Source organism: Chroicocephalus ridibundus, chromosome 5 (assembly GCF_963924245.1).
Source record: "Chroicocephalus ridibundus chromosome 5, bChrRid1.1, whole genome shotgun sequence".
In the NCBI taxonomy this organism is placed as follows: domain Eukaryota; kingdom Metazoa; phylum Chordata; class Aves; order Charadriiformes; family Laridae; genus Chroicocephalus; species Chroicocephalus ridibundus.
Genome location: NC_086288.1, coordinates 10,890,398 through 10,917,957, shown reverse-complemented (window position 1 = coordinate 10,917,957; position 27,560 = coordinate 10,890,398). Strand labels below are relative to the sequence as shown.

General features: G+C 43.1%; 2 protein-coding genes across 11 annotated transcripts in view; one reads left to right on the top strand and one right to left on the bottom strand.

Moving 5' to 3' along the window:
• The window catches only part of MMAA (metabolism of cobalamin associated A), a 29,549-nt gene extending 21,904 nt beyond the window's left edge, over positions 1–7,645 (top strand). For all 3 annotated transcript variants that reach the window (XR_010071341.1, XR_010071339.1, XR_010071337.1), the window contains 4 exons: positions 550–2,449; positions 4,014–4,093; positions 6,530–6,734; positions 7,508–7,645. The gene's annotated coding sequence lies outside the window, so the exon portion shown is untranslated. The remainder of the gene's footprint in view (positions 1–549; positions 2,450–4,013; positions 4,094–6,529; positions 6,735–7,507) is intronic.
• A 567-nt stretch (positions 7,646–8,212) lies between these two features.
• ZNF827 (zinc finger protein 827) overlaps positions 8,213–27,560 on the bottom strand; it is a 110,872-nt gene continuing 91,524 nt past the window's right edge. For 3 of the 8 annotated variants that reach the window (XM_063336713.1, XM_063336714.1, XM_063336715.1), the window contains exons 9-14: positions 21,386–21,523; positions 19,686–19,857; positions 18,002–18,168; positions 14,871–15,062; positions 14,600–14,777; positions 8,213–11,721 (exon numbers count right to left, since the gene is read on the bottom strand). In XM_063336713.1, coding sequence (XP_063192783.1) covers positions 10,914–11,721; positions 14,600–14,777; positions 14,871–15,062; positions 18,002–18,168; positions 19,686–19,857; positions 21,386–21,523 — 1,655 coding nt within the window. In that variant the 3' untranslated portion in view covers positions 8,213–10,913. The other 5 variants (XR_010071334.1, XR_010071335.1, XM_063336717.1 and 2 more) reach the window with 5 other exon arrangements.

Genomic DNA, 27,560 nt, shown 5'->3' with positions numbered 1-27,560 from the left:
GTTTTATTGCCAATCTCAGGTGTTACCGCCTGAGTCTCAGGTCCTTCCTGAAATGGCCTGAAGACTGGATGGGTCTGGCACATGCTTGATTGTCCGTTAGTAAGAGAAATCGTGCTTGTTATCAACAACACCAGGAGACATATCAGTATGAGTGCATGGGTGGTGCGCAGACAGGCTGCTGCCCTCTCTTGGGCTGTCTCTGCCCAGTGTCCCAGATTGCCTGCTGGAGACTTTCTTCCCTGCAGTTTCAGAGCACTTAACAGCTGTCTCTGGCCCGTGCCCGTGGGTGGGAGGTTCCTCTGTGTTCTCCCACCTTCTTGGGAGATCTTTCAAAGACCTTTGAATAGGTGGGAGGGGAGTCTTTCCTTGAAGGTAGCTTTCCTCGCTGGCTGTCCTATTTATTGCCAGGAAGGCAAGGGGAAACAAGGCTACCATCAGAATTCAAGGTGAATCCTTCTTTGGGATGGTGTAAGATTTCAGATTTCACTTGACTGACAATATTAATTGCATTATGGGGTGTTGCACATGCTTTTCCTTTTCTGTTAACAGGAAGGAAGTCTTCAGAAAGTCCCCTTGCATTACTGGGCCTGTGATGAGGAGATTTGAGGGGCTTGTCTGTCTTACTGTGGAAGCAAGATGATTGATTTGAATTTGTTATGGCACTGCAACTTGTCACACCAAGTGGGACACCCTCTGCAAGAACAGAGCACGAGGAGGCAAGGTATGTGCTCTGCTCTGAATACTGTTGGGGTGGAAGTTCTCTGGCTTTCAGTGTTTGCACAGTAAATTCAGTGTCAACATACGTACAGACAGCAGATCTCAGAGGAGTTAGAGGTAAATAACCTTTCTTTTTGAGGTTTCTAGAAAGAGCTGCAGAGCTAAGGGATTTCTCTGACTTTTTGGCCTGTCATGAATTGGCAGATGACTTGGGAGAAGGCAGTCCCTGGTTGGTTGGCAGTGCCAAGAGCGAGCTTTGAACCATGCAGGGTTTTGGCAGCTGGGGAACATTCACATTAGAGACTTCACAGTCCTGGCCTCTCTTTGGCTGCCAGTGACAGTTTTTGGTGATCTATTTTATTTTTATTTGGTCATTAGAAGTAAAAGCTAGGTGTCTCAGTTCCTGTGTTAGTCTAGCCCAGGAAGCTAAAAGAGTCCCATGGGAAACAAATTTTCTGACCTATACAAAAAAAAACCACCCCACCCATTTTGTTTTGGCTCCCTAAATGTGGAAGATTCTTGAAGTCTCTACCACCAAACTAGGAGCCTGGATCTTGACAACCTATTGATTAGGTGACAAAAAAACTAATGACAGGACTCACGTGACTTGTGCTGCCAAATACAGAATTTGAGGAACTGGCTATTACAGTGACAGAATCAAAAATCCTGATGGAAACCATCCAGTTTCTAAAGAGTGCTCAGGAAAACCTCTCTGTGTAAAGGATTTTGGGAACCAGATCCAAAGGCAGTCGGTCAGAACGTGTCCAGTAGCGCTCATCGTCAGGAACCACAAATTGTGCTCCACAGGAAATTCCTGTGTCTCTTAAAACTTGTCTGACAGCAAAACATTCCTCTGGAAGAAAACTCTGAGCAATCCCAATTTTTTTTTTTTTTTAATTCTTCTTTCTTCTGAAGTGTTAGTCAGTAGCATTTACCCTGAGAGCAGGATACTGGCTGGAACTGAGGAATTAATAGGCCAATCTAGCTGGGTCAACCCTTTTACCACATATGGAAGTGAACTGTGAGCAGAATGAGCTTTTCATGGAAGCGGAGAGGGCCAGAGCAGGGTAACAGCGAGGATCACAAGTACCAAGTGGCCTCTGTTTGTGGCGAGAGCAGAGTGGGACTGTCCAGCTCAAGGGCCTGCAGCAGCAGCTATAAAATAGCTTGGGGAAGGCTAATCAGGAGCTATTTTTGCAGAGCAAACAGAGTACTTTTTTACGTAGTGACTTTACATGTAGTTTGTGGAACAGCATGGTGCTGGAGATAGGAATAGGTTTAAAGAAAAGCCCAGGTCCAGTGACAACAGGTCAGTCCTCCCTCTGTATCATAAGTACTTATGCCTCAGGCAGTCACGTTAGGAGGAGGTCAGATGTGATTTATTATGGCAGCACCAAAGGGACCGTAGTAAATTAAATCGAGCTTAGAAGAAAACACGAGTGGATTCTTTTTTTACTGTTAAATTCTTTGTTACATGAGTTGAGCAGGGTCAGGATACTGGGAATGCCATGGCGGGGGTGGGGGGGGGTGTCGTCTTTCCAGGCACACACGCTTCCATGACTGCAACGTGCCCATGAAGCAGCTGGAGCTCAGCACCCAGAGAGCGTTGGGCCAGTAGGTGATGTGTGGGGCCACCGAGTGTGCTGAGACCATCCACCCGCAGCTGAGGACTGCCAGACCTGTGCGGCTACTGACAGGCTCCCTGCCGTACAGCAGAGCTGCTGCAACCGAGGTAAAGGCGGTACTTGCGAGAGTGGTAGATGGTAGTTACACACACGTAGATGTGTAGAATAACCTTTTACAGCACGCATGGCATTGTTTTCCTGTTAAAAATTGGATGTGAATTAAATTTTATTATGCAATTATTAGTTTTAACAGGCTATCCACAGGAAAATGACAATGGGTTTACCACAGAATGCATTTATCCATAGAATGTGATATCCCAATTTCGGGAAGTGATTAAGTGCGGCCTTAAGTATGTTTTCCTGGTTTCAGTGGCTGGAGGACGATTCTTCTTACAGAAATCTGTCACTTTGAGTAAGAATGAAACTTGTAAAAATGCAATCTTACCACAGTATCACCATATAACTGGATCTTACTTATTTTTAATTGAAATGTCAACTTAAAAGATGCAGTGCATATTTTAAAATCACGTTAACATTATATTTAGATCTTTTCATTAAGTTGTAGGTATGCAGTCCCATTAAAAATAGGCAGCTAGGTATAAAAACATGAAGTCTTAATGCTTGCTTACTAAATATTCAAAGTGCAAATGGGCATCGCTCAGATGACACCTGTGAATAGAGCTATTCTGGTACATTTTCAACGTGTCACTGGGATGAGTGACAACCACCAATATATGCATATTATTTCAGAGGCACACTGATGGAGAGAGCACTCCTGCAACTATTTAGCTTTACTTATATTCCCATGCTATTTATTTTTTTTTTTCTCACTTTCAGGAAAAAAAGACGCTGTGGTTTTTATTGCTAAAACAACTGTTGCTTCTAACTGTAACGGGATGCAGTTGTACGCTGTGTACTGGAAAGTCTAGATATCAGGAAAGTGTTAATCCCTGCAACATAAGAAATACAAGAGATGTGTAGTTTATCATAATTCATTTTGCTGGTTCTAGCAAGAAATTCTGCATTAATCTACCCACACAGTTTTAGAAAAGTTAGTCCTACAAGAAATCCAAATGACTTCTTGCTTTCTCCTCAAGCAACGCTTGCTCTCAGGACCCAGACAACATCTGTGTGTGTGATACTACACCGCGTGAGAGGTGCCCGAGGCCGGCGCCTTCTCCAGCCCTGTGCTCTGATTTTTTGGCAAATTATTCGGCATTGGCCATTGCAGTGGCAGTGCTGCTCTCGGGGCTGTTCGGGCAGAGAGGAGCAGGGGCTAGACCAGGCTCCTGTGGTTATTTGTGGCAAAATGCTTAAGGAGGCAGTGAGAGCAAGACAGGGAAAATACATTTGTAGTCATTCACGCAGTTGTGCATAAATAGGCCTTAAAGTCCTACTCAACTATGCGTGAGCACGTTACTTACAACTTTGACCCTCCCAACTGGCTTCCTGTTCAGTCTGTTTAAAAGCAAACTCTTCAGTCTAGCGTGTGAATGAATGTTCCAGTCTTAAACAGCAGGGAAAGAATCAAGAAAGTATTTGGTATTTTTTGACCAGCCTGAAAGGGAGGCCTATTTTTGGTTTTGGCTATGTTAGGCTGTGCTGCGAACGTTGGCATGAAGGCCTAGGGCTCAGCGATAAAGAGCATTTTTCTATTCTTTATTTAAACAGGCACCTTCCCAGAAGAGTAACAATCCAAAGCTTGCAGTTCCAGTGAAACGCTCTCTGAGAAGTGCTGGAAAAAAACAAAGGTATGAGCTAGAAAGTAGAGGTTTGAAAAGTAAAGTAGAGCAGAACCACGTGCAAACAACAGAGGATACTACAGGACCTCAAAGTCTTTTTTCATTAACTATAGCCTAAATTGGAAAAACTGTTGGTTTTGTGTTGGCTCTTTTTTTTTTTCAGAGTTGTGCCATATATTGCATTTTAATCATGGTTGAGGAGGACGGAAATGGAACAATTAAAAAAAAACCCACCCAAACAAAGCAAAACAACCTCCTAGCATGGAATGCCCTCCCCACATCTTAAAGGAGAGAACCAGGCCCCAGAGGCTTCGCAAAGCTGCAAAGAAGGGCCTGAGTATCACTTTGTGCTCTTCCGCTGCACAGCTGTTAGGGGTTTTTGAGGGAGTCTGGCTTTTTCTCTTTTGTTTTTGTTTTTTTTTTTTTTTAAACTTAATTAATGAAACATTTCAAGTTGGTGTGTGTCCCCTGCCCCCACTCCTCAGCTCCAGTTCTAAATTGTCTTCCCCCCCCACCCCCCTTTTCTTTTTTGAAATGGTGGGTACTTACTAAAGAGAGTCAGGCATGTAAATACAGCCACTGCCAGGTTGGTGAAAGACAGCTGTTGTGCATATGTGGAAGGCAACAGCTGCATTTCTGATGGATTGCCTCGTAGCGAGCGACTGGATGGCTTCCTAGTTATACATAGCAGTGTGTTCCCGAGAGGTACACAAGCCCACAAGCCAAGGCAAGTTCTGGTCTTTGGGTCAGATGTAACCTGTTAACTCAGCCCAGGGTTGCCAAGACACATGTGATGCCCGAGCTGTCCTGCCTGGCTCGATGCCAGCAGTGCCGTACTCCGGCCGGTGTGCACCCCGGGGGGAAATCAGCAGCAGGCTGCTCCCTGCACCCTCCCACCAGGATTTTTAGGCCAAGATTTTACAAAGCAGCAAGTGGATTTGTTTGGTCAAGACAAGGCGTGTTGAAGATGCTCACCTTTCAGGGGACATTGAGCTCGGGGCACTAAACGCCCCCCAGTCCCTTTCCCAGGGGCTCCTGCTGGGCACTCAGGCCTCGGCTGCCCCACATCCAAGGGCAGCTGTTGCTTCTGGAATTTTTATGTGCTTCACTGATGGTTTGTAAAACTTCGATACAAAAGATGATGCCTCTTCCCTTGCATGCCTCTGCGCTGAGCGGGTGACACACCACTTAGTGCCGCTCCGCAGACACAGTCGTGGTTGGCAGACCTCGGGGTAGGAGTGATTGCGCTGGGGTTTTATTAGGTCTCAGGAAATATATTGCAGGGAAGAGGCTGAGCAGGCTCCTGCACAGGCTGCCTGACCTCTGACCCCGCGGGCAGGAGGCTGGATTGCTTTTACAGCCAGTACTTAACCTTGCTGCTGGGACTTGTCAACAAGGAGGCCAATTAGCAGCAGCTATGATGGTGGATGATATAATGCAGATGTCTGTCTGTTAGGTGCACAACTGACATATTTTTAACACGACATGTATTTTAAAACATGGCCCCGCGTAAATGATGCCATCCCCTGCAAAAGAATCTCTCCCTACAGTCAAGTGTTGCAGAAAATTTTAGGGTTTATTTTCCGAAGTCTTAAGCCTTGTTCTACTGGGCTCATGATGACTATGGCAGGTACAGGATTTTAAGAACCAACTCTGCTTGAAAAAATGTCAACTTTTAATTTAATTATTTATTAAAAATATATGTAGATGCAGAATGAAAATAGGGCAGTTCTTGCTGCCCTGAGAGGGTCAATACACAACCCGAGATGTTTTCTATCACAATACATGTATATTGGGAAAGTTAATTGATTATAATTGTGCAGGTCTTCAGGCATGTTACAGCCACCTGCTGCAAAGAACAGTGTCTTGTTGTTATGTATCATGAGACTAATACCCCTATTTGGCCACATTGGGTTCTTCTGTCGGATGTGTGGGTTTTGGTAAAGGTAGAGATGCCGATTGCAAAAATTTTGGTTGATGTTTTGGTTGCGACTGACCCCCAGCTTTTAAACAAAAGTTTACAGTAATGCTTAAGGGCTGGAGCTGCTACAAGACTTGCAGTCAGCTGCTCGCTGCCTCCTGACGCAGCCAGATCACTCAGTCCCGCCCAGCCTGCCCAGGAGACAGTGAGACACCATCAAATAGTGCAGACAGCCCTGTCCCCTCTCCTTTGCCAGCCAAGGTGCTCCCTGACTCACTCCCTGCACCTTCTCTGCTTGTTTTAACTCAACATTTGAACCTACATCTTAAACCATCGTCTCAATTAAATGAATGGTTATAATAATTTACAAAAGAACTCTAACAATTTACACAAGCAGAGATCTGTTTTAAAACCATCAAGATATAATCAGGGCTTAGTAGATCAATCTCTGCAATAGCTTTCAAAATTATACCGGAGCACAAATAGCCCCCACATCGAGTAACACTTTATAGTTCCTGTTACAGATACAGTGGACGGGGAGAGAAAGACCAGCTCTTCTTGAACGTCTTACCATCCTAATGTCAAAGATGCCTTCCCTTCACCTGACTAACTGGCCACCAGCAAAGGGAGCGGTGGATCCCACACACGAGCTGTTACAGCACCACCCACTCCAGCAAGGTACCGATGGAGGCCCTGACGATTCGTATCCACACCCCAGCAGAAATTACAGTAAGAATTCTTCAGTTGATTAAACCTTAACACTGCCCTAACTGAGGGCAAAGGGCAATCCACAGGTATTTATGTTAACATTAATTTATCTGAGGATAATTTTTAATCTAATGAATACCCAGGTTTATTTTTTTTTCCTTGGTTAGTGGTTAAATACTCTGAACATCCTAAAAGGAAGTTAGTATCTTTTCTTGTTCAGTGGAGTCAAATAATATCTTTGCTTCCTGGAAATTTGTTCTTAGGGTTTCCTCCTTTAGCCTCCTGTGTGCATGTTAATTACTTCATTAATCTTTGGGGAAAAAAAAAGCTTTTTCTAAAATGCTGACAAAATGCATACATGATATTTTTACAATAAAAAAACCTCCAGATTTCCACCACAATCTTTTAATGTACAATGTTCCTTCAGTCGCTGCATTGCTCCTCTTTAAGGTCAGAGTTCTGATTTGACTGGGGCTATTCCCAAGCAAGGCCAGGTTCAGCAAACTACAGTTTAAGGATCCGATTTTTGAACTGCAGGGCTGAGGAGGGGAGGGCCGGAGAGCTCCATCCTCCCGACTGAGCACACTCCTCAGAAGAGGCGTTATCCACACTCCCTCGGGCAGAATTGACCTGGCGGGTTGGTACAAGTACAGAGCCCACAGAGGGAAGTGCTGTCCCCATCCGAGGAGTATTTGCTGCATTTCTTCATCAGTAGTAATAACCAGAGCTTTCCTTTTCAATTACGACCACTGATAACATCTTACCTTTTTTCTTTGTGTCTTCTTGTCTTGTAGGAGAATCCTCTCCTCCTCCCTCCTACTCAAGCCTCAATCTATTGAAGGTGAAAAAAAGAGAGGAAGGAAACCCAAAAAGAAACAAGGATATAGCCAACCTTTTTAATTAGAGTATATTGTACTTCCAAACTGGATACACTAGAAATTGGCAATGCAACGTAAGATGCAAAGGAATATACCAGTTACTGTCAAAATGACCCTGTACAGCCTTATAATGCAAAAAGCTTTATACAATACAAATTTTTATTAATGTACACAAATCTTGACAGAATTATATTTGAACATAATACAACAGTTAAAAAAAAAAAAAAGACAGAAGAAAGAAAAAAGTGCCAAGAACTTTAACTGAATTGCCAAATGGAAAAACACACTAGCTTTCGTTAAAAGAATGCATAGTGAAAACCAGTATGAAATTACCTTTATGGTGGGGGGGAATTTATCAGAACTGTTGGTCATTAGTCGGTAGGGGAAACCTCTGGAAAACATTCCTTTCTTTAGCCTTGAACTGCAAACCAATTATTTTAATATGCATGAACTCTGATAAATACCGTATTTTTTTTTTCTTAAAAAAATAAAAACCTCCTAACACACTTTTCCTTACAGAGAAAATTTCTATAACTTGCCAGAAAGAATTAATTTATCCTTTCCAAAGTGCTAAACAAATTTCCCAGGTACGTTAAACGTTACTATGTCAGATACTGGTACAGTGGAACGTGGTCGAACACGTGGCGTTCACACACTGACAGCTCACTCTTGGAAGTTCCAGCCCTATTTAAACTGCCGTTTGGTTTACAGAAAGTGTCCTACTAACATTCCTACTTCTTCCTCCTAGACAGCTTACTTTACTTGCCCGTTGGAGAAATAAGCTTTTTGATTTGGAAGTGTTTGCTCTTCTATGGTGGGGGTCAGAGATATATGCATTGAATGTATTTTAAAGAACTGGTATAATTTCTGGATGCAGATTGCATATTTCATCCTGTCAAGATACTACCTTTTTTTATGCTCTGAGTAGTTACTAATACAGCATTTTCTGTTTTGTCTGTACTCCGGGGGGGTGGTGGCGGGGTGGGGGGATGGAGTAAAGCGTGGCGAGCAGGGCCCTGAGTTAGGTAGGTTGTTTAGGAAGGTCTGTACTTTGGAAGAGATGGCTTTTCTTTACTGCCTTCATAGACAGAACTGCCACGTGCTCGTTAGAACCCAAACCTGCCTGCTGGAATGTAAACAAAATGGTGGGACGTCTCTGTCCTTTAATTAATAGTTCCAAATGATAGCCTGCAACTATTTTGGTTATTTCCCCCTTGTAAATAGCTTCCAGTATGTTAACAGGAGTGCACAGATTGGGATGTCCTCCCTCAACAGAAAGAGGTTGGTCATGACAGTGGAGAATGTTTGGCCATCTCAGTGCAAAATAAATGTAGGAATCTTGCAAATAGGTTAAACGATGCAAGTTTTGCGTCAAAAAAGCATTTCTACACAAGCCTCATTTAAGAACTAATGAAGATTGAGTTACGTTTCTAGTTGTGCATATGGCTAAGAGCCCTTGTGGGCCAGAAATGCCTTCCTGAACTGGGGTGTTGCTTTAGTGCTGTCATAAACAAGGGGCCGGCTACAACTGGCCTGTCAGGTCCCCCCCCCATCCCACAACAACCTGCAGAAGAAGTTCCTTCAGGGCAGCACGAGGGTGGATGGACAGCATGGTAGATGTGACTCAGGGCACCTTCTACAGTGGCGTGGCCAAGGGACAGCGAGGGGACTCTGACAAAAGCTAGGGCAGACATTGCTAATACCTGATGAAAGACAGTGAGATCGGAATCCAAGAGACACCATGGGAAACAATAATCCAGTAAAAAAGCATTCCTGTAAGTCACATGATAATTTTGAATTATTCCATATTTTATGCTTCCAATTTTAATGCAGAACATTTTTAATCCTGATCTTTCTTCCTGGATAGTAAGGTGTCCAAGAAATACAAATCAATTAACAGTCAGTTAGCTTTTCTTAATTTAAGATCACGCTTGGCATTTTGAGATTAACAACGGTTATACAACCAATCCGCAGTTGCTTCTTCCTGCAATAAAGTGCTACATATAACATGTCATTTTAATGACCACGAGTAGGAGAGTTAAATAAGTATAAAGTTAGCTTCCTAGCAGTGTATGCGCTATCCGCCATTAACAAAAAGGAATAAAGTATTACTAATAACATGGAGGGTATCGATAGAACTGCAGAATTTGCAAGTACAATTGAAATACTGAGGGTATAAAACAGAACTGTATGGTTCAAACAGCATCTTTTTATAGCTTTATATTTCAATGAAGTTAGTGGTACCTTTGCAAATAAACAGTCGTCTGACCTTCAGCCCACAGATACTTTTTTTTTTTTTTTTGCTAGTGAGAAACAAACTAGTGCAAGACTAAAAGCACTGTGCAAAACTGCCTTTTTTTTTTTTAGTCTGAGTATTTATACCCAGAATTTATCCATACCTTTTTTAATCCCCTTGTTGGATTTTTTTTTTTTCCACCATAGAATTCTAGTTATACAAGTTGTTCCTGCAAACTAAAAGGTAACCACTGCATAATACAATATATATATAATATTTATATGCCCTTTTAAAACAAAAGATGTACACTATGGCCCAGAGGCAGGTGTTTGTTAGACCTGCGTAGCAGTTAAGAATTGGGCCTGCTGTGTGGGTGTGTAGACTGCACACACTGCGTATGTGCGTGTGTGTACATCTACAAGCTTTTTGTTGTCATACTCTCATCCTGCAGTGCTGAAAGCAACATTTTCCTCATCAGTTCTACCCCAAATCCTCAAACCTTGACAACTGAGTACAAGGCATCAGACAACTAAAGGAAACTGCAAACAGCACCGAAATAATACACCAATCCGCCCTGAACCAAGCGTTACTCCTTCCACAACTCTGCAGTTCAGGGGGAGGCGGAGGGAAGGGAGGGAGCGAGTGTGTGAAAAGGAGAAAAGAATAATAATTAAATAAGCCAATACAAGGGATGTGCAAAAGCAATGTCATGGGCACGCGACAGGCAGCCTCTCTTTCACGCACCCGCACGCACACAAAGCCCAAAAAATAAAATGCATCAATATGTAATCTTACAAGTGCTGATTGCCATTAAGGACACTCTTTTTCAGCTTAACAAGACAAAATAGTTTCTTAGATAAGAGTACTGGGAACATGCCTCTGAAGGTAGAAGTATGCAGTAGGTCACCTCTTGAAGATTTAATAAAGCAGCTTTCATGTCAATGCAATAAGTATACACACAGAGCCATTTTCTAAACCTTACTAATGATATAGTACAAGTGTTCGTTACCTCTTCGGTCTACGTTTTGCAGCAATGTATACCTGCTGGGTTGGTTGGGGTATTTTTGGTACAGAATGTAACTGCCCTCAGACAGTTTCTGCCCTTTCTGTTAGTCCAAGGTAGGCAAGGAAGGAGTGTTTAGGTGAAGAGGCACCTCCCGGTGCAGTCTGAGGTCTGGGTGGATGGAATGTGAGATCGTAGTGGTTTTTGGGGAAAAACATTGTTAAAGGAATAAGGTGGGCAAACTCTGAGTTCCAGTATTTATCGAAGCAGAGGGAAGTGCCGTTGATGGCCAAGGCTTTCACTGCCAAGCTGGGCTGTGCCCCGCTGCCCTGTGCAGCTGACATAGCCACTGTTTGCAGAGCCTGGGAGGCAGACATAACTGAGAGGGGTGACAGGAGGTTTCTGGAGCTGTTCACTGGTAGGAGTGGACTGGCTTCCTTGGAGGTTGAATACTGGCCCTTCTTCTCCTCTTCAGAGCAGTCCCCGTTCTGGTGCTTCTTCACGTGGCGGCTGAAGACAAAAGGGTGGGTGGTCTTGAACAGGCACTCGTCGCAGCTGAAAGTCTGGCGTGGAGCATGCTTCAGTTTCTTGTGCAAGTTGAGATTGTCTTTGCGTTTGCAGCTGTAGCTGCACTGGTCACAGTGAAAAGGGCGCTCACCAGTGTGGACACGCACATGTTCAATCAGCTTGTTGGCGGTCTTGGACAGGTAGCCACACTGGTCGCACTTGTAATGGTTGCCAAGGCGGTGTTCTCGGATGTGCATCTCCAGCTCCAGCTGATTTGCTTTCACTGTCTGGCAGATCCGGCACTTGTACTCCATCTTGTAGTGAGTCTTCAGGTGGCACTCCATCGCTGCGGGGCGGTTAGTGGAGTAGATGCAGAATGGGCACCTGGCAACACAGCAAGGACAGGCAGGGACAGAGAAAAGAGAAGTCACTCAGCTTGAAGACCTGCATTCCTGGTTTAACCCTGTCACTCAACCCCTCGCTGACCTACTAAAGAGCAGAAAAAGGCACTTAGTTCTCCCTGTAAAGCTTCTTCCGAACACTTGGTTCACCTTGACACGTCTCTACTTAGAGGAGGTTTGCCCATTTAATGGCAGTAGAGCTCACGCATTCCTAGGAAAACACTGATTCACTCCGAAGGAGCATCCCTTTAATCTTCTGGCTTACCTTGATGGGGAAGATTCTGCAAAGCAGGCCGGGTGGTGCAGAGTGGGTGACTGATTCACAGGTACTTTGTGTAACGACATTCCTAGTGTTTGCACGAAGTCACTTTGGCCATTTTTTCCGTTAAGAAGTGGTTTAAAGTGAGTGTTTACAGATGAGTATGAAAGCAGCTGTTTAAGTAAAGATGGAATAGACTTGTAATACCACATGTACAGCAAAAGCTTAGGAAATTCCTTTTATGTGACCTTGAACAATAAGCTTGCTGGGCATCCTGCTAGGAGCAGCTGAAAGCGTCTGTTAGGATGACTTGTAGGGATTCCTGTTTCTGGGAGATGAGCTAGCCGGGCTCAAGGGGGAGGGCGTGCGTCTGGCAGTGTTTGCCTACAGCCACCTCTGCCACGGCAGGAATTGTTCCTGTGTAGGAACAGGATGTGGGCTCTGCTTACTCACAGCAGCAAGCGTCCGGACCGGGGTGGACGTGGCAAAGGGCCTCACCCCTGGTTCCTGGACCAGGAAGGACAGACAAGGCTGGAGGAGGGAATCTTGAAAGCTTGGAAGGAAGCCTGAGCTGAACAAGCCCGGACACCAGCAAACCCAAAACATACCCGCTTTTGCTTGATGTAGCTGAGGGGAAGTTGGCGAGGACAGCCAGGGATCTCTGCTGTATGAAATAAAGCACGCTCCCTTCCACATCTAACCGGTGAGCTAAAAGAGCAGGGCTAGATAAAAAGATACAACCAAGGCACCTGGCTACTGTCTTACAGACATCTCTACCTGCCGCTGATCTGCGTTCACTCTTCAGCAGGTCTGCCAGTCGTGTTCTAGCATTTCAGATCATTTCTAAGCAGAGATCCTCTCTCTCCATGTGTGTTTCCTCTTGCTACAACTGGTTGCACGTACAGGTTTAATATTAGTCTACCTGCTAACTGAGAGACTTTTGAGCACAGTGCGTGATACAGGAAGACAAACGGATACTAAGATATCCAGACTTTTTTCCTGCTGCGCATCAAGTACTCTGATCCAGAGAGGGAGCCTGGCGTCGAGGCTGCTAACGTGATTAACTCTATTGCAACAGAGGGCTCAGCTGTCTGTGCACACATACCTCTCCTGGGCTGGGGGCTCTCTGGATCAGAATCTCAGATTTTGACCTGGAGCTGGAGGAATCATGTTTTTTTCTCTTCCCCCACAGCAAACAGGACACAGAAAAACACAATTTACTTAGATCTCTTCAGGCTCTTCTGGATGCCTTCAAAAAAAAAAAAAAAAACCAGAGCTTTTTCTTAGGTGCAGCTTTCAAGATACCTAATTATTACTTGAGTTGGGCAGGAATAACTTATATAGAAGCCCATTCTGTCAGGAAGGTCTGAGTCATAGGTCAAGGTTTTTCCTTGGTAAATAGAACAGATTCCATGCAGCTTAAACCCAAAGTGCATTAGACAACTGGTCTGTAAGTCCAAGACAGACATCCCGTTGTTCTGGCACACTACTTGTTTCTCAATCTGGTCTTCTTCCCAGATCCAGTCATCACATCTCAAGTGACCACAGATCCCGGTTCATGGGACTACTGAGCTGGAGACCAGACGGTGCCTGTCAAACAGAACCAGTTTTCAAAAACCGCAGCGCAAACTGATAGAGCTACTCCTCATGGTAACACGACATGCAGTGCGCTCATCATGTGCCAGTTACAGCGCACTGAAAACGTCAGTATGCTCAGCAAGGGCAACACAAGCGGGGAGTCCCGTGCTGAACCCTAGCTGGGCTCCAAGTGATTCCAGCCTCTTTTCCTGCAGCAGCTGGTACAAACAGAGACCAGGGATGTGCGTCTTGCATAACGTCACATTGCCTGCCCACAGAGAGCAAGCATATGGCCCCAGCAGTCACTCCTTCCCTCAGGGGTCCAACTTTGACACAAGGGCAAGCTTGTTCTCTAGAAACACTGCTCTGCACCAACAGACCTTAAAGGACACCACCTCGGCCAAAACCAAAGGGCTTTTTTCTTAAAGGAGTGTATTACTCATTACATGTTAATTGATACAATAGCGATCATTCTGGGCCATGCAAATCAAAGCAGAAAGCATCAAAGTTATTAACTCTTGGAGAGGACTGACTTTGCGTTACAATCGACAAAGGTTATAACCTTTAAGGTTATAACTTCGTACCTAGCTGGAGAGACTGTTCGGGGTTTAGTTTCTTTGAGCCAGGTGCAGAACAGAGCCTGCGCCGTGTGCTCTCCTTTGCCCTGATGCCTTGAAAAAAACACAAACCCTCTTCGTTTGCCAATACCTCTGTGTGGTGCTGCCTCGTTCTCTGTGGGACCCCGTCACATACTGTCTCCTACTTGACTTGAAAAGAGGAAGGACCATAGTTTGTTACGCCTCCCAGACCAGTGGATGCTTCATCTGCTGCTGGGTTACTCATCTGCTGTAATGATGCAAGCTTACACTAAAGGACTGCGCTTGGGTCATCTAAATAAAAGGAAGCTCCAAATCTAGATTATCAGACATTTAATTGACCCTTTCTAATCGACTTCTTTTTGTTCTATCCCCACAGTATTAGAGGTGCTTAACACAGTAAAAGTTTGTGTACTTGCTTTCCTTACTTGAGCCCACCGGTGGGGACAGTGTGGCATTTCTTGTGCTCCAGTAATTGTTCAGGTGTCTTCATGAACTTGTGGCACACATCACACTCGAACATCCGCGTGATGAGGTGGATTTGCAGATGGCGCTCAAACATATTTTTTGTTTTGCAGACAAAGTTACAGAAAACACATTCAAAGCCTGAAAAATAAAACAGGAAAATGTGTTCCTTACGTTATGGCCAGATCAACTGCATAGAAGGTGACAGTTCATATTTGTTTAACAGCGTTTTACCTTTCTCTGACTTCTCTTCAGTGTTCACTGAGGTCTGACTACCAGGCACTACAGAAATGACTAGCAGGTTGTTTGAACCCTTGTTTTTTGGGGTTATATCCACATCTTCTTTGCTGTTGGCAGAGTCGCTCAGTGCTGACAGTGAAGATGAAGAAGGACTGTTAGATTCACTGGGTGTCTTCCTCTCTTCAGCTGAAAAACAGGAATAAAGAGCAATAACTAGTATAGCAGATTAGATGGAATCTCAATGATCCTGTTTTAAATTTCAGGAAAAATATTTATATTTAAAGTTAATTCAAACGGGCTTATAAATAAGTCTGAAATTAATGGATCTTTTAAGATCATACTTGCACCTTTTTGTTAGTGTTTACAACAGTACATCTCTCAGTTTATCCTAGAATTGAGTCTGTCTATAATGGCAGTGGGAAGAAGAATGCAACTCTACCTCATTACAAAGCTGAAAAAATTCCAAGAAAACACTTTGATTAGTTCAGAGTTCAAAACCAATGAAGAACTTGTCACTTAGAAAGGAAACAGAGCTTCTGTAGGTTTAGGGTGTGGAAACCAAATGTGCCTACTGGTCCCAGCTAAACTTCCCCCACCTTTCCATTTATGTGGGTCCAATGGTTAAATCCGGGAGGAAGGGCAGAGGAGAATAATCTCACTCATTGTACTAAGGAGCATCCTCAGTAATGATGGTAAGAGATAACAGCATGGTCTTGAGATTTATCTGTTTTTATTAAGACCTCGAAGATAATGAATTTAAAAAAACATTATTTAACTGGATCTAAACCCGAAGCCCATCAGAGTTTCCTTATCTGTGCAATAAATGTATGAAGTTCAAATCCCAAACCCTATCACACGCTAGAAATGAGCGAGAGCGAGAGTTCTCGTATGAGAACTGCTGTGAGCCAACGAGGCAAGGATGGGCAAATTATTACCTCCCGCCTATGTGTGGGTTTAATCCGAGCTGTGTTAAAAAGAGACTTTACTAAAACTTCATATGATAAAGTTCCCCGATCAAGGACTCTGCAAACATCTAGCTTTAAACTGATGAGGGGCACCTTTAAGATAAAAATGTAGGAATGCACTAATGAAATCTGATGATCCGAGCTGTCAATAGGGAGGATGACGGGGATATCATATAGAAAGATGCACTGACCTTGGGGACCAGAGTAATAGAAATGGAATGAAATGTAATCGTACCGAGTACAAGGTTATGACCTGAAGGGCCAGTAACAAGAATTTTTGCTACAAATGAGGAGTGCTTAAGTTGGAAACGGTCAAGGAAAACAAAAGAAGAATTTGTGCAGAACATGGGATGAATATGAGCAATCAGTGTGGGGGAGCCTTCAAGCAATCTGATCACAGGATGTTATTGTGTGAGCTATTCCCAGTAGCTGCTGCTGTTTTACACTGCCACCACTACTTATTTCGTTTCCCCATGTACAGCTGTGATTGCGTATGTCGAGAGCAGGGGTTCCAACAAGAACATATGTAATGAGGGATTGGTACAGTGAGAAAACAGTGTTTCATATAAGAAAAGGCTCAATGTACATTTAGAGGGGAGAGGGTTGTTCTCCATAAATATACTAAGGGAATAAATACTGTGGAAGAAGGGAAGAAAGGTGGAGGGAGCAAGAGGTGAACTGCTGTTTCAGATAAAGGACAGTTCTGGCACAAGAACAACGTATGTGTATTCTGATTATCAGGAAGACACACGCTGGAAATACTAAAAACATCCCTATTCTTTAATGCAGGAAAATCTGCAGCTGCCTGTCTGTAGAAGTAGTCGGTTTAAAACAATTATACTTGTTTGAAGACGTATGCCAGCATCCTTACAAACAGGCCTTTTATGAGTTGGTAACATCACAGGAGAAGGGACCGGAGTCAAGTGACCCAGAAAATCCATTCTATTTTTTACTTTCTGTATTTGCCATATGTGTAAGCATTTGGCTGAATCGCCAGCTGAATGGCTCGGTTTGACAGGGCGAGGGAAGAACAAGGGGGGGTTTTGTCTTTCTTTAAAAGAAAAGCAGCAGCTCCAACCTTTTAGCCACGATAGGATGATAACAGTAGAGTATAGCTCAGTTTTGAGCTCCGATGCAAGCTTTTCACGTGGCTATGAGTGGCGTTTATCATTTGCCTTGACTTCCTGTACATGAAGTGGAGTTGGATGCAAACACCTCCGACAGCAGGGAGTAGTGCTGAGAGCTATGCTGGCGTAAAATCCCTAGGGAGCTTTCCAGTGGTTTGTATTTTTGTAGTTACATTTAACTTATGTATCTGTGAGCACAAACAACTGCATTCTTCTTCTCCTCCTCCACCCCTCCCTGTTTTCCCAATTTTATTCCTGGTAGGACAGGAAAAGCAATTTAGCAATGGGAAGAGTTGTGCTGGATGCAGTTCAGGTTCAGTATTGTCAACACAATTGTTAGTAGTTTGTGGCAGCAAAAGAGAAGAGAAATTAATTAAAAAAATTCTAATTTTTCTTCTTCTTGAATTATGCCAGACTTCATTAGTTGGACTAAGCATATGGAGCTTGTTTGAAAACTGCTATTGCTCTTATCTTTGGCTATTAAGTGAACAGGACCGGGGAGAGAACACACGACTTGTTCTGTTGTTTAATATAAAGTTACATTTACGGTATTGCTGGATCACAGTGTCAACTAAACATCAGCGTGAAATTCCAAACTGAGAGACTGCGGAGCCAAACACACTGAAGAGCGAAGCTCAACGTATTGCGTATTTCAAACTTTCAGCCAGGTATGCACAATTAGCACTCAAAGTCACCTTATCGTCACTGAAGTCAAACCAGGATTTTGATAAAACAGTAAACCAGTCAGAAAAACAAAGTACGCTGACTTCAACAGGAGAAGGGATTTGGGGGATAAGGGGAATAGGAAGAAGGAGGGCTAAGTAGTGCTTCATTTATTTCACTAAGCTTGAAAATTGATCTGCACTACCAGATTATTTGCCTGGCTGGAATCCAATTCACTTCAACTTTGAGAGATCAGGCCTTAATTAGCAAGCGTTTCAGTGAAAGCAGAGTGCTAATGGGAAGTGTGAAGGTTGCACCTAAAAAGCAAGGAAGAGAGAGATCACTGCAGCTGGGAGAGAGGGATCATCACCTGTGTGCTTGCTGTTGACATGAGCCTTCATATCTGCCTCTTCCATAGTGACAAAATCGCATGCTGTGCAGCAAATGGAGAACATCCACTGCTCTTTGTCCACATGGAGGGACATATGACTGACAAACTGGACATTCATCTCCGTCTCAAACCCACACACGTGACAGCTGCAGGCAGAAGGGAATTCAAGAGTAAGAAACATTAAAAAACAAACCACAAGCAGAAGCATGTTGCCTTTCCCTGAATTTGCAAGGAAAAAAGCTCGCTGCACAGATTTCTTTCTTCCTCACTGTTGAATGTTCACTGCGAAATTCTTTTGTCTGCTGAACTGCCTTTGAACTGATGGCCATGCCAACGTGATTAAGAGCAGGCACAATGCAACAATCCTGTACATGCTATAATGATGCTAAATAATCATAAAGTTAATTAAAAACTACAGATTCCAGATGCTGCGCATCACCTAGCTGATTCCTTTGGGCAATAAGAGGCATTGCAGCTTTGCCAAGATGTTTAGTATGGCTGATACACTGACAAACGGAGAGCTTGCTGCACACTCCAGGAGTTATTTTCAAGCCCTGGAATGGTTCCCATGCCAAACTGGGATCTTGTGCAAAACTGCCTGGCAGTTTCAGCGTAAGCAAGTAAAATTGGGTTCAAACATTTCTTATGCTTGACTGGAAAGCAGCAGTCATCAGCTATGCAAATAATTAGCAGGGATACAGATTTCACAGCCAATGCATAAACAGAGTGATATTGAGAGGCAATGGAAAAGACCCTTTAATTTAACTTTCTTTGCAGAGTCCTCCTCTTGCTTTGATTAGGCCATTAACATTTAAAACAAAGCAAAAACATTTAAAAAGGTGTACGCTCTAGGGCACTACTTTGCTTTCCCAGGGGGATGGACTAGATAATCTAATCCAGCAGGTCTCATTTATTTCTTAGTTCTATGATTTTGTAATTAAATCTGCTCTTGGCACTTTGACTAAAAGTAAGAGTGATTTGGTAATCTGCTTGGCCACTAGATTGCATATCACAGTTTGCAGAGGGCACAACAGTGCATACAACACGGAGAATGTCCAAATATCCAGTTTATCTGGGTAATTCCCTTTAATTCTTCAGGCAAATTCTCCTAAAGGTTTTCTTTCTTTCATCATGTTGGTCAGTGAGTGTATATACCTCTAGCAAATGGTGGAAATGTGTACATCAATATAACAATTCTTATTACGCTTTCCTATTTGATTTTATAGATTTGTCTGTCTCCTCTGACAGTGGAGCTGTCAGAGGCAACTGGAAGCACGAGGCTTTACATTTGCCATGAATCCGCGTACGCGATGGGATGTTTCCAAACACAAAACTTAAAACGAACACTGCATAAAAAGTTAGTTAAAGAGACTTCTAGGAGCCCATCTGCCTCACAAAGTCATTTAAAAAAAAAAAAAAAGGCCAAAAAACCAACCCCACACCAAACCCCAGAGTCTTTCCCGATGGGCAGCCAAGTCAAACAGCATGAGGCAGCCGGCTGGGTTTTGCTGCTTAACCTAGAGTCAGATGTGGGCAAGGCAAATACTTTCATCGCAGTTCCACCCTGCAACACCAGAAGGGTGGCCCTGCAGCACGTCCTTGGCAGGCAGATAAGACATTCAGATTCCAGCGTCTGGTGCACAGCCCTTGTCTGGGTCCTCACCTGTAGTAATAAGGGTGCTTCTTTCCATCGCTGCCTTCAGAAGTGACAGCGCTGACAATGTCCTCAGTGTCTGTACTCACCAGCTTCACAGAATGGACGGTCAGGTGCTGGTTCAGATTAGCACGGCACTTAGCAGCGTAGGGGCACAAGTGGCATTTGTATTTTCTCTCTTCTGAAAAAGAAACAGAAAACCTTACATGTGTACGTCATTTCAAAGCAAGCTATTTTTAAAGCCGCCAATAACCAAGTATGCATTCCTTTGGGTTTCTCCGAGCAGCTTTCAGAACGAGGTACTTTGGAAGCTCGACATTTTTGAAACTTATAGGAGTTCACAGCAATTACTCAGAAAAAAACCAACCACCAACTAATTTGGAAGTTGTTCAGGGCCAGTTTTTTTAACTTGCTCTACCATTTGTAGTCAGATCATGCAAAACTTTATAAACTGGAAAACTGGGGCAACAGCTGCTGTGAGAACTGCAGCAGAGCCAGTAGAGAAACGGGTCAATAATCTACAACTACTTCCTTTACCTAGCATCTTTTATTTGATTTTTGGGTCCAGTTATTCTTGAGGTTGCCCATGTGATCACTTGTGGAGAGTTGCTGGTTGATGATTTTGTATTAAAATCTGAGGGTGGGGAGGAAAGGGAACGCTGTATCATTAGGCCAGTTCAGAACACTAATGAAGAAAGCTCACTCAAAGAACAGTTGAAGAAATTAAACAAATTCCTCGTGAGTTTCTGATGCTTCACAACTTAAACAATTTAAAATAAAAATGATTTTGTTTTAAATTAAACATTTCTAAATCCTGGCAGCACTTTTTTTTTGTATGTGCCGGGCTTTCTTTTGTAAAGAGTTGATTAAAATAACCAAACATTACATCGGCTTTTACAACCTTTCCCTTTGAGGAGCTGCTGCTCTAAATTTGAAATATAATGCTACAAGTGTTAGGGGAAAGGTATTCAAGAGAGCAGCTTAGGACTAAGAAAACCCCATGATGCCACAGAACAGAGCGTTTGAACCTTTTCAGCATGGCTCCACTAGATGGTACAACATAAACTGGCATTATACCAACAGTATTTTTCTGCACTGCATCAGAAATTCTTGCTTTCAAGTGCAGTGCCTCTCGGCAGGCTGACAAGGTGCATCTTCCATATAAAAACTCGGTCAGTCTCAGTTGATTGGAAGCTGATTCACTTTAAGAAAGTTGGTATGGGGTAGAACAGCCGCCGTTCCTCTCAGAACTGGATCATGAGAGCAAAGATGAATGACAGATATTAAATCCTTTCAGTTTCACCGGATCTGAAACACCAGGGCCAAAGCTTTTACTCTTCAGTGACATTCAAAAAGCTCATCAGACGACTGTAAGAAAGGCTGGGCCTTTTCAGAACTCCATTAACAGGCTTGGTTAACCAGCTGGTATCTACAGGCTGGTCTACTGGAACCTGGACAAACTTGAATTTACACGTTTTGTAAAGATAAATTACAAGTAGGCTTTAAAGAAATAAAACGTTAGTTCATTCTCTGAATACCGCTCTGACATTCTCTCCTGTTTCTGCGCTTGGCTCTGCTCTAAGTGCAAGGAGCTGAGGATGGCTCGCACGCTCTTCTGCGTACCTTCTTCCCCCTCCACTTAAACAAACCACGACGGACACACAGATTCCCTCAGTGCTCCAACAGCCAAGCACGAAGCATCGGCTTACCTGTGTGTAGCGAGAGATGCCGGGACAGAGTCTGCTGTCGACCAAACACTTTTCCACACACGTCACAGGGAAAGAGCTGGTCGTTAAATTTCCAAGATGGCAATCCATTTCCCACCTCCAGCCCCAGCTTTTCTGTTTCTATGCCAAAGAATACATAAACAGAAAGTAATATTTTCAGAACTCTGAAGACTTGCAGGTTTCATTCAGTAGAGTCCTGTAGGTGTCATATAAAATGCAACACCTCGGCTGCATGCTGTGTGATCTGGCACATGAGTTCATGTAAAAAGGGAACTCCCAGCGACGGAAAGGGAATTACTATTTCATACAGCATCTTTCATACGTACTCTAAAGCAGAACACTTAGTCAAAGGGTTCTAGACATAGACATATTCAAAGAGTTAAACCAGATTACGTATAGAGAGAAGGTCAAGAGTGAGCAGGGCAAAGCATTAACCTCTAACTCTGTTTTTGTGGAGAGACCACTCCTTTGGCTTTTTCAATCGCCCACCTTTGCCTGGTGCTTGAAGGCGGCCTGGTCTGAAATGGTGGTCTGTTTTACACTGGATTATTATTCACAGCTGAAGAAAGATTTCCAAACCTTTTCTTTTCTACTGACGCAGGATTTTTTGCTACATGAGCAGTCTTACATTGAAGGAGAACAGAAGATTGCTCAGGCAAACAGTTAAACCAAGAGGACACAGCACTCCAGTGAGTGGGTGGCATCTGGGGTACGCTCTACCTAGCACCTGCTGTCCTCAGGCATCAAAATCCCCAGCAACTTTGAAGGTCATCCATTGAAAAACTGAGACCCAGAGTGAGCCATTATCTTTAAAGAAGTGTTTTTAATTGTTTCAAGAACAGAGAGACTCTGCCATACAAAAAAGAAACTCCACAGAGCATAAAACACAGACATGAAGGCACTCTGTAAGGAAGCAGAGAGAAAAGGACTGGGAATGAGGAAGAGAAAAAAAGGTACGCCGTGCTTCAAGAAGTTAAAAGCATGGCCGGTTTTGATCTGGACAGAAGGGAGCAGAGAGCCAATAGAGACTGGGGGTAGCAGGGATATTACTTAGCTCAAGCGCAACAATATCAGCAAGCCTTGTGTAAAGAGGAGAAGGGACCGCTCTTGTAAGGGGTGCACAAAACCACAAGGGTACTTAGCAGCTTTCCAAAGACAATAGGCAGTGGTGAGGGGGCTTGGTTTAAGACTTAATTCTGGTAAAAGACCTTCTATTTCCACTGGAATGAAAGATGCAACATGCAGAGCACCTTTCTCTAAACCGACACCGCCTGGGGGATTGCTGCCAAAAACTAGCTCCACCGGTGCATGTGTGCACGCCGTGATGGAGGAAAACCTTTTGGCTGGGATTTTCAGGTAAACAGGAGGAGAGGAGCTGAGGACAGAGTACAAAAACGTCTTATTGAGTGTAAATTACTATGGCGGAGGTTGGCACAAACCAGCAAAATCTTAATCCAATGAAGCACTGAGGAACAAATGCCTCCCTTGTACAGGAAACCCCTCACTGACAGAGTCACCTACCACTGCAAATTTGACTGCCATGTCTGAAAGAGTCTCTCCTTCACAGATAGGTGTCCAGACGGCTCCACCAGGGTTTAGGCAAAGAGCTGTCAAACACTGTCGTTAATTCAAGCAATAATAAAAACAATGCCTCATTTGGGGCAGAGATTCCACATAGCGATCTCAGTAAGTTTAGGGCTGGTCATACTTGCCAGCCCCTTTTCAGCTGATGTTACTTGCTCCTCTGACCCTGTAACACCTACAATATTCAGCACACCAGAGGAATTTCGAGGTGCCTCTGAGTGCTACCACCCAACAACACATTTTTCTTAAAAGAATTTCTAGTCAGAGAACAAGTTCTGCCTATTCAAAATAGTCATTTTGTGAAATTAAAAAGGAAGACACCCCCCCTCCAGCCCCTAAGGGCTGTAAGTGACCCATAACCTCCAAGAACTTCAATAAAGAATGATTCTTTTTGTTACTATCCTTAAGTTCAAAACAATGGAAAAGTCTGACTCTGTACTAATGCTACAGATATTTTAGCAGAGCTTTTTGAGTACATAATCAAAACAGTGCTTCAAAAGAGGAATATGGTAATAATTATAAGCGAAGGTCACAAGGGTGTAGGTTGCTTCAATATGGTCACAACAAAAATGATTTAATTGGGACACATACCAAACAAACAGGCTCAATTAAGTAAATAAGTCTCTTAACAATTCACTTCAGCATTAGTCATCATCCCCCTTTTATCTTTTCAGAAGAAGAAATATAATATCCTCTTCCCTATGGTGGATTTATAGCTGTCAGTTCTGGGAAGCTCATGGGAAGCTGGAAAAATATCAGCTTTCTGATGATCTCGAGCTGGTGAAAGCTAGTCCTTTACAAAGCAGCTGCACATTTTTCATTGATGCAAAAGAGGATACTGGAGGTGTTTTGAAAGTACCTCTATTTACTTTAAAGATTTCTTCCTGGAGTCCTAACTACAGTGCTTCTTTCTTCTCTTCCCACTGAATCTTTGCTCTGTAGCAAAGTGCTTTTTCTATTCAGCAAGCTTCTCTAGCTTGTTTGTGGCAAACCGGAGTTGGTCTCTGCTGCAACCGGAGCCTCAGCACTTTGTGGAAGATTTCTCCGCTCCAAGGGAAACCACCTACTTCCACCCACCACCTTACCCTCTGGGCAGCTTTGTCTGCAGCCTGGAAACTGGAGCTCTGTGTCCATACAGTGGTCCAGAAATCTTCCCAAAACATACCCAGCAACTGACCTCGCCAGTGACCTGAAGAATCAGGTGAGTCAACATCCACATGCAATCCTTGGGCTCTGTCTCTAATTAATGCCGGGGAATGATGTTTTCTGTGAAGTGAGTACAAGTCCAGTGACTCTGAGACCGTAATACCGGTTTGTGCACAGCGTTCTCCGTGTATCCCAAAGCACTCTACCACTAGCGTGGTTATCCTTTAAGAATACCTTACGCAGTGGCCAGGAAGAAGATGGACTGAGACCAGCTAATGTTAAATAATAAATCACCATTGTGAGAGATGTCCCACAGAAATCCATCTTTCACCATGACATCTCTATGCTAAAGAAAAGAAAAAAAAAAAGTCCTTGATAGAGATTTCTGCTTTAAATGAATACTCCACAGCAAATTCCAGAACTTCTATGTTAGAAAAGCATACATGATAGAATAACATTGAAATTATTAAGTAATAGACTGCATTTCTATATGGGTTTTGGAGTTTAAAACAAAATATGCTTCGTAAAATGGAAGGCCTCCAAGTTCTCCAGTACATCATTAAAAAGTAATAGAAAGATTAAGACTCAGTATATTACAGGCTAGTAATAAAATTCTTTTGAAATCGTTTTGCATAGAAGTCTTAAGAGCTAAAAATTTAATGTAAAGCTAAAACTTAATTCTCAATGAAATTTAGTGAAATACATCTTTATGGACACCCTTCCTGCCCTTCTGCGCCACCTGGTATCATTTCCCTACTAACCCCAAGTCGGCTTCATAATGAGTAGCTGTGTAAAGCTGATCATCCAAGATGAGGTTAGAAACTGCCGGGACCGTCACCATCTGTATTTTCCCTGAGGTGAGGATAAACTGGACATCAACTGCAGAAATACTGTTCTGTCCCTCCTCCCGCCTCTCCAAACAGATTAATTTCTGGCAAACAAAGCCCAGCAGCTTGAGAGAGTTACTATTTACTCCTTTCCTAAGCTGTTGGGCATAATTCTTTACATATATGCATTTTCAGTTTTCACTTTTAGCGATGAATTTTTCCTCTTTTATCCTCAAACTGGTAACATCAACCTGGAGAGTGCATTAACCGCCCCTTCTGAAAAGCCTTTAGCCTGGCTTTTCTCAAGAAATGCTGAAAGAGCCGTATCTCGTTGAAGCCGTAACTGAAGAAGAGAACAAAGTGTGGCCTGAATACATAATTAACAGTCTGGAGTCACCAAATCAGCCTTGTGACTGCTAGTAGCTGTCACGCACAAAAAGTTCCCCAGGGACTGGCTTTGGACTCTGGCATGTGGTACTTTGATTACTTATTTTCTTTTACTTAGCTTACGTATTTTTCAATTACTGCTTCACAGTGTTTTATACTACACTATGCCTTAATCTGTTGTTAATACCATGCCTACCTTTATATCTTTATACTAATAACAGGAAGAATGAAACCACTATTGAACTGGAAAAGACAAAACTAAGACAACAAACAAAAAAGTATGCTGAAGTGTCAAAGAAGATAAATTCATGTTTATAACCTTTGCTGGTTTACTGTCTGCTCTCACATCCTATAACTCACTTCTCTGTTCCATCTTCACACCTCCATAGACCTTGGAAGCAACAAAATCCAGAAGGGCAGATCCTTATGGTTGCACGGAATCCTACAGATAGAAATTAAATGGATTGTTCTTTGCAATAATTATTCCTTAAAGAGGTGGAAGTGAGAGGTGCTGATGAATCTTAACAAGGAAGGTCAAAATTTATTCCCTCTCCATTCTACACATTCAGTGTATGTCACATTTATACTCTGGGTTATTCAGACAGTTTGACACCACACAGATGGTCGAGAAGAAAGCAGGTATGTAATTTTGAAAATGAAATGAACAGAAATCCCGTGAAGGGAGAAAATAGAGAGTGGTGGTTGGACTATTTTCAGTCAATCCTGCTTGCAGGCCAAATACGATGAAGAAAACAAGTTGGATGTCTAGAGGATCTGGTGGCAGAACAGCCAGCCAGGGTGAGGCGGAGAGCTCAGAGGGAGAGGTGCCCAAACTCCGAAGAGGAGGTGAACTGGGAAAAGGCAGATGATAGCTGATACAAGAAAAGAGGAAAGATGCGTGCAGTGTCTCCCTCCTCATACTCCAGGGGATAAAACTTGACGTGAAGAATACGAGATGCAGAAGGAAGCTCCCATGGGAGAGCGCATCTAAAATATTGTACCAAATCAGAAAACGAATAAACTGACCAAGAGACAGTGCTGGGCAAGGTGACCAGGATTTTATGAGCTCGTGGCAAGAGGATGAACACTACCAGTAGTGCAGATGTCCCACAGCAAGGCACCTCACTTTGCTCTGAAAGATTTAGGATGTTAAACAGTCATGAGATAACTTCTGGTTACTACCAGCCTGAAGTGGATTGCTGCTAGCCTGTCCTTTGCGATCTTTAAAATACCCAAGAAGGAAATATACTGTATGCTGTATATGAATGTCACAAAAGCTCGTTCCATTTTTAAGTTTATTTCTATTTTGTTATGTCTAAGAGACAAAAAGTTCAAGAAATGATTTATTCAGAAACAAGGTATTCAGGTCAGGCAATCATGCAAACACTGCTTTAAAAACATTTATTTGGTCAAAGAAATTTTCTTTCCTTCTTCTGTCTGCATTCATCTCTGTTATTATAATGTCTTCCTACTTTATGCAGTGTCCCCATCATCAAAGATGCATTTTATTGCTTTGGAGCCTTCCACTTAGGTGTTCATCTGTCACCTCTGGCAAGCACACTGTATTTAAAAATTGAGAACTCCTTTTGTGAAATATGTAATTAAGGTTCTGCTGCAAGCTTGTTTGCCAAAAGCCCGCAAAAGGCTCACAAGCTCAAAAATATATTGACTATATGAAATTGCAGCGCTCCAAATACTATATATCTTACTCCCTTCCCAACTTACTTTCACAAAGGTTTTATTTGTAGCACCAGAATTCTTATTTCTAGTAAGTCAGTTAAAATAAACAGTGGAATCCTGCCAGGTACTGTAGTTCCCGAGTACGATATGTCTTGCAACTTATCTAAGGTATCTGTGATCCTGATCAGTCCCACAGCCTTCATTTGTCACCGCCAGCATCACAACAACCTGTCTGGTCTTATTTTAGGGTGTATCTTTTACTGTGAGCAGACTCAGCCAGACTCAGCCAGAGATAAGCAACTGCTTTTTTGGCATAAAAATTTTCTGTATTCCCCACAAAAAAAAAAAAAAAGAAGTAAGAAAACTTCTTTTTTTTTTTTTTAAATTCAAGCTTCAGCTGAAATTGCGAGCTGGTTTGCCTGACTCCTTTGTTGTGGTGGTTTTTTTAATGCCTCTCTCATACCAATTCAGGGGCATCTGTTCAGACAAACCCAAGACCCCTTGTGTGTGCTGTGGGCCGGCCGGAGATGAGC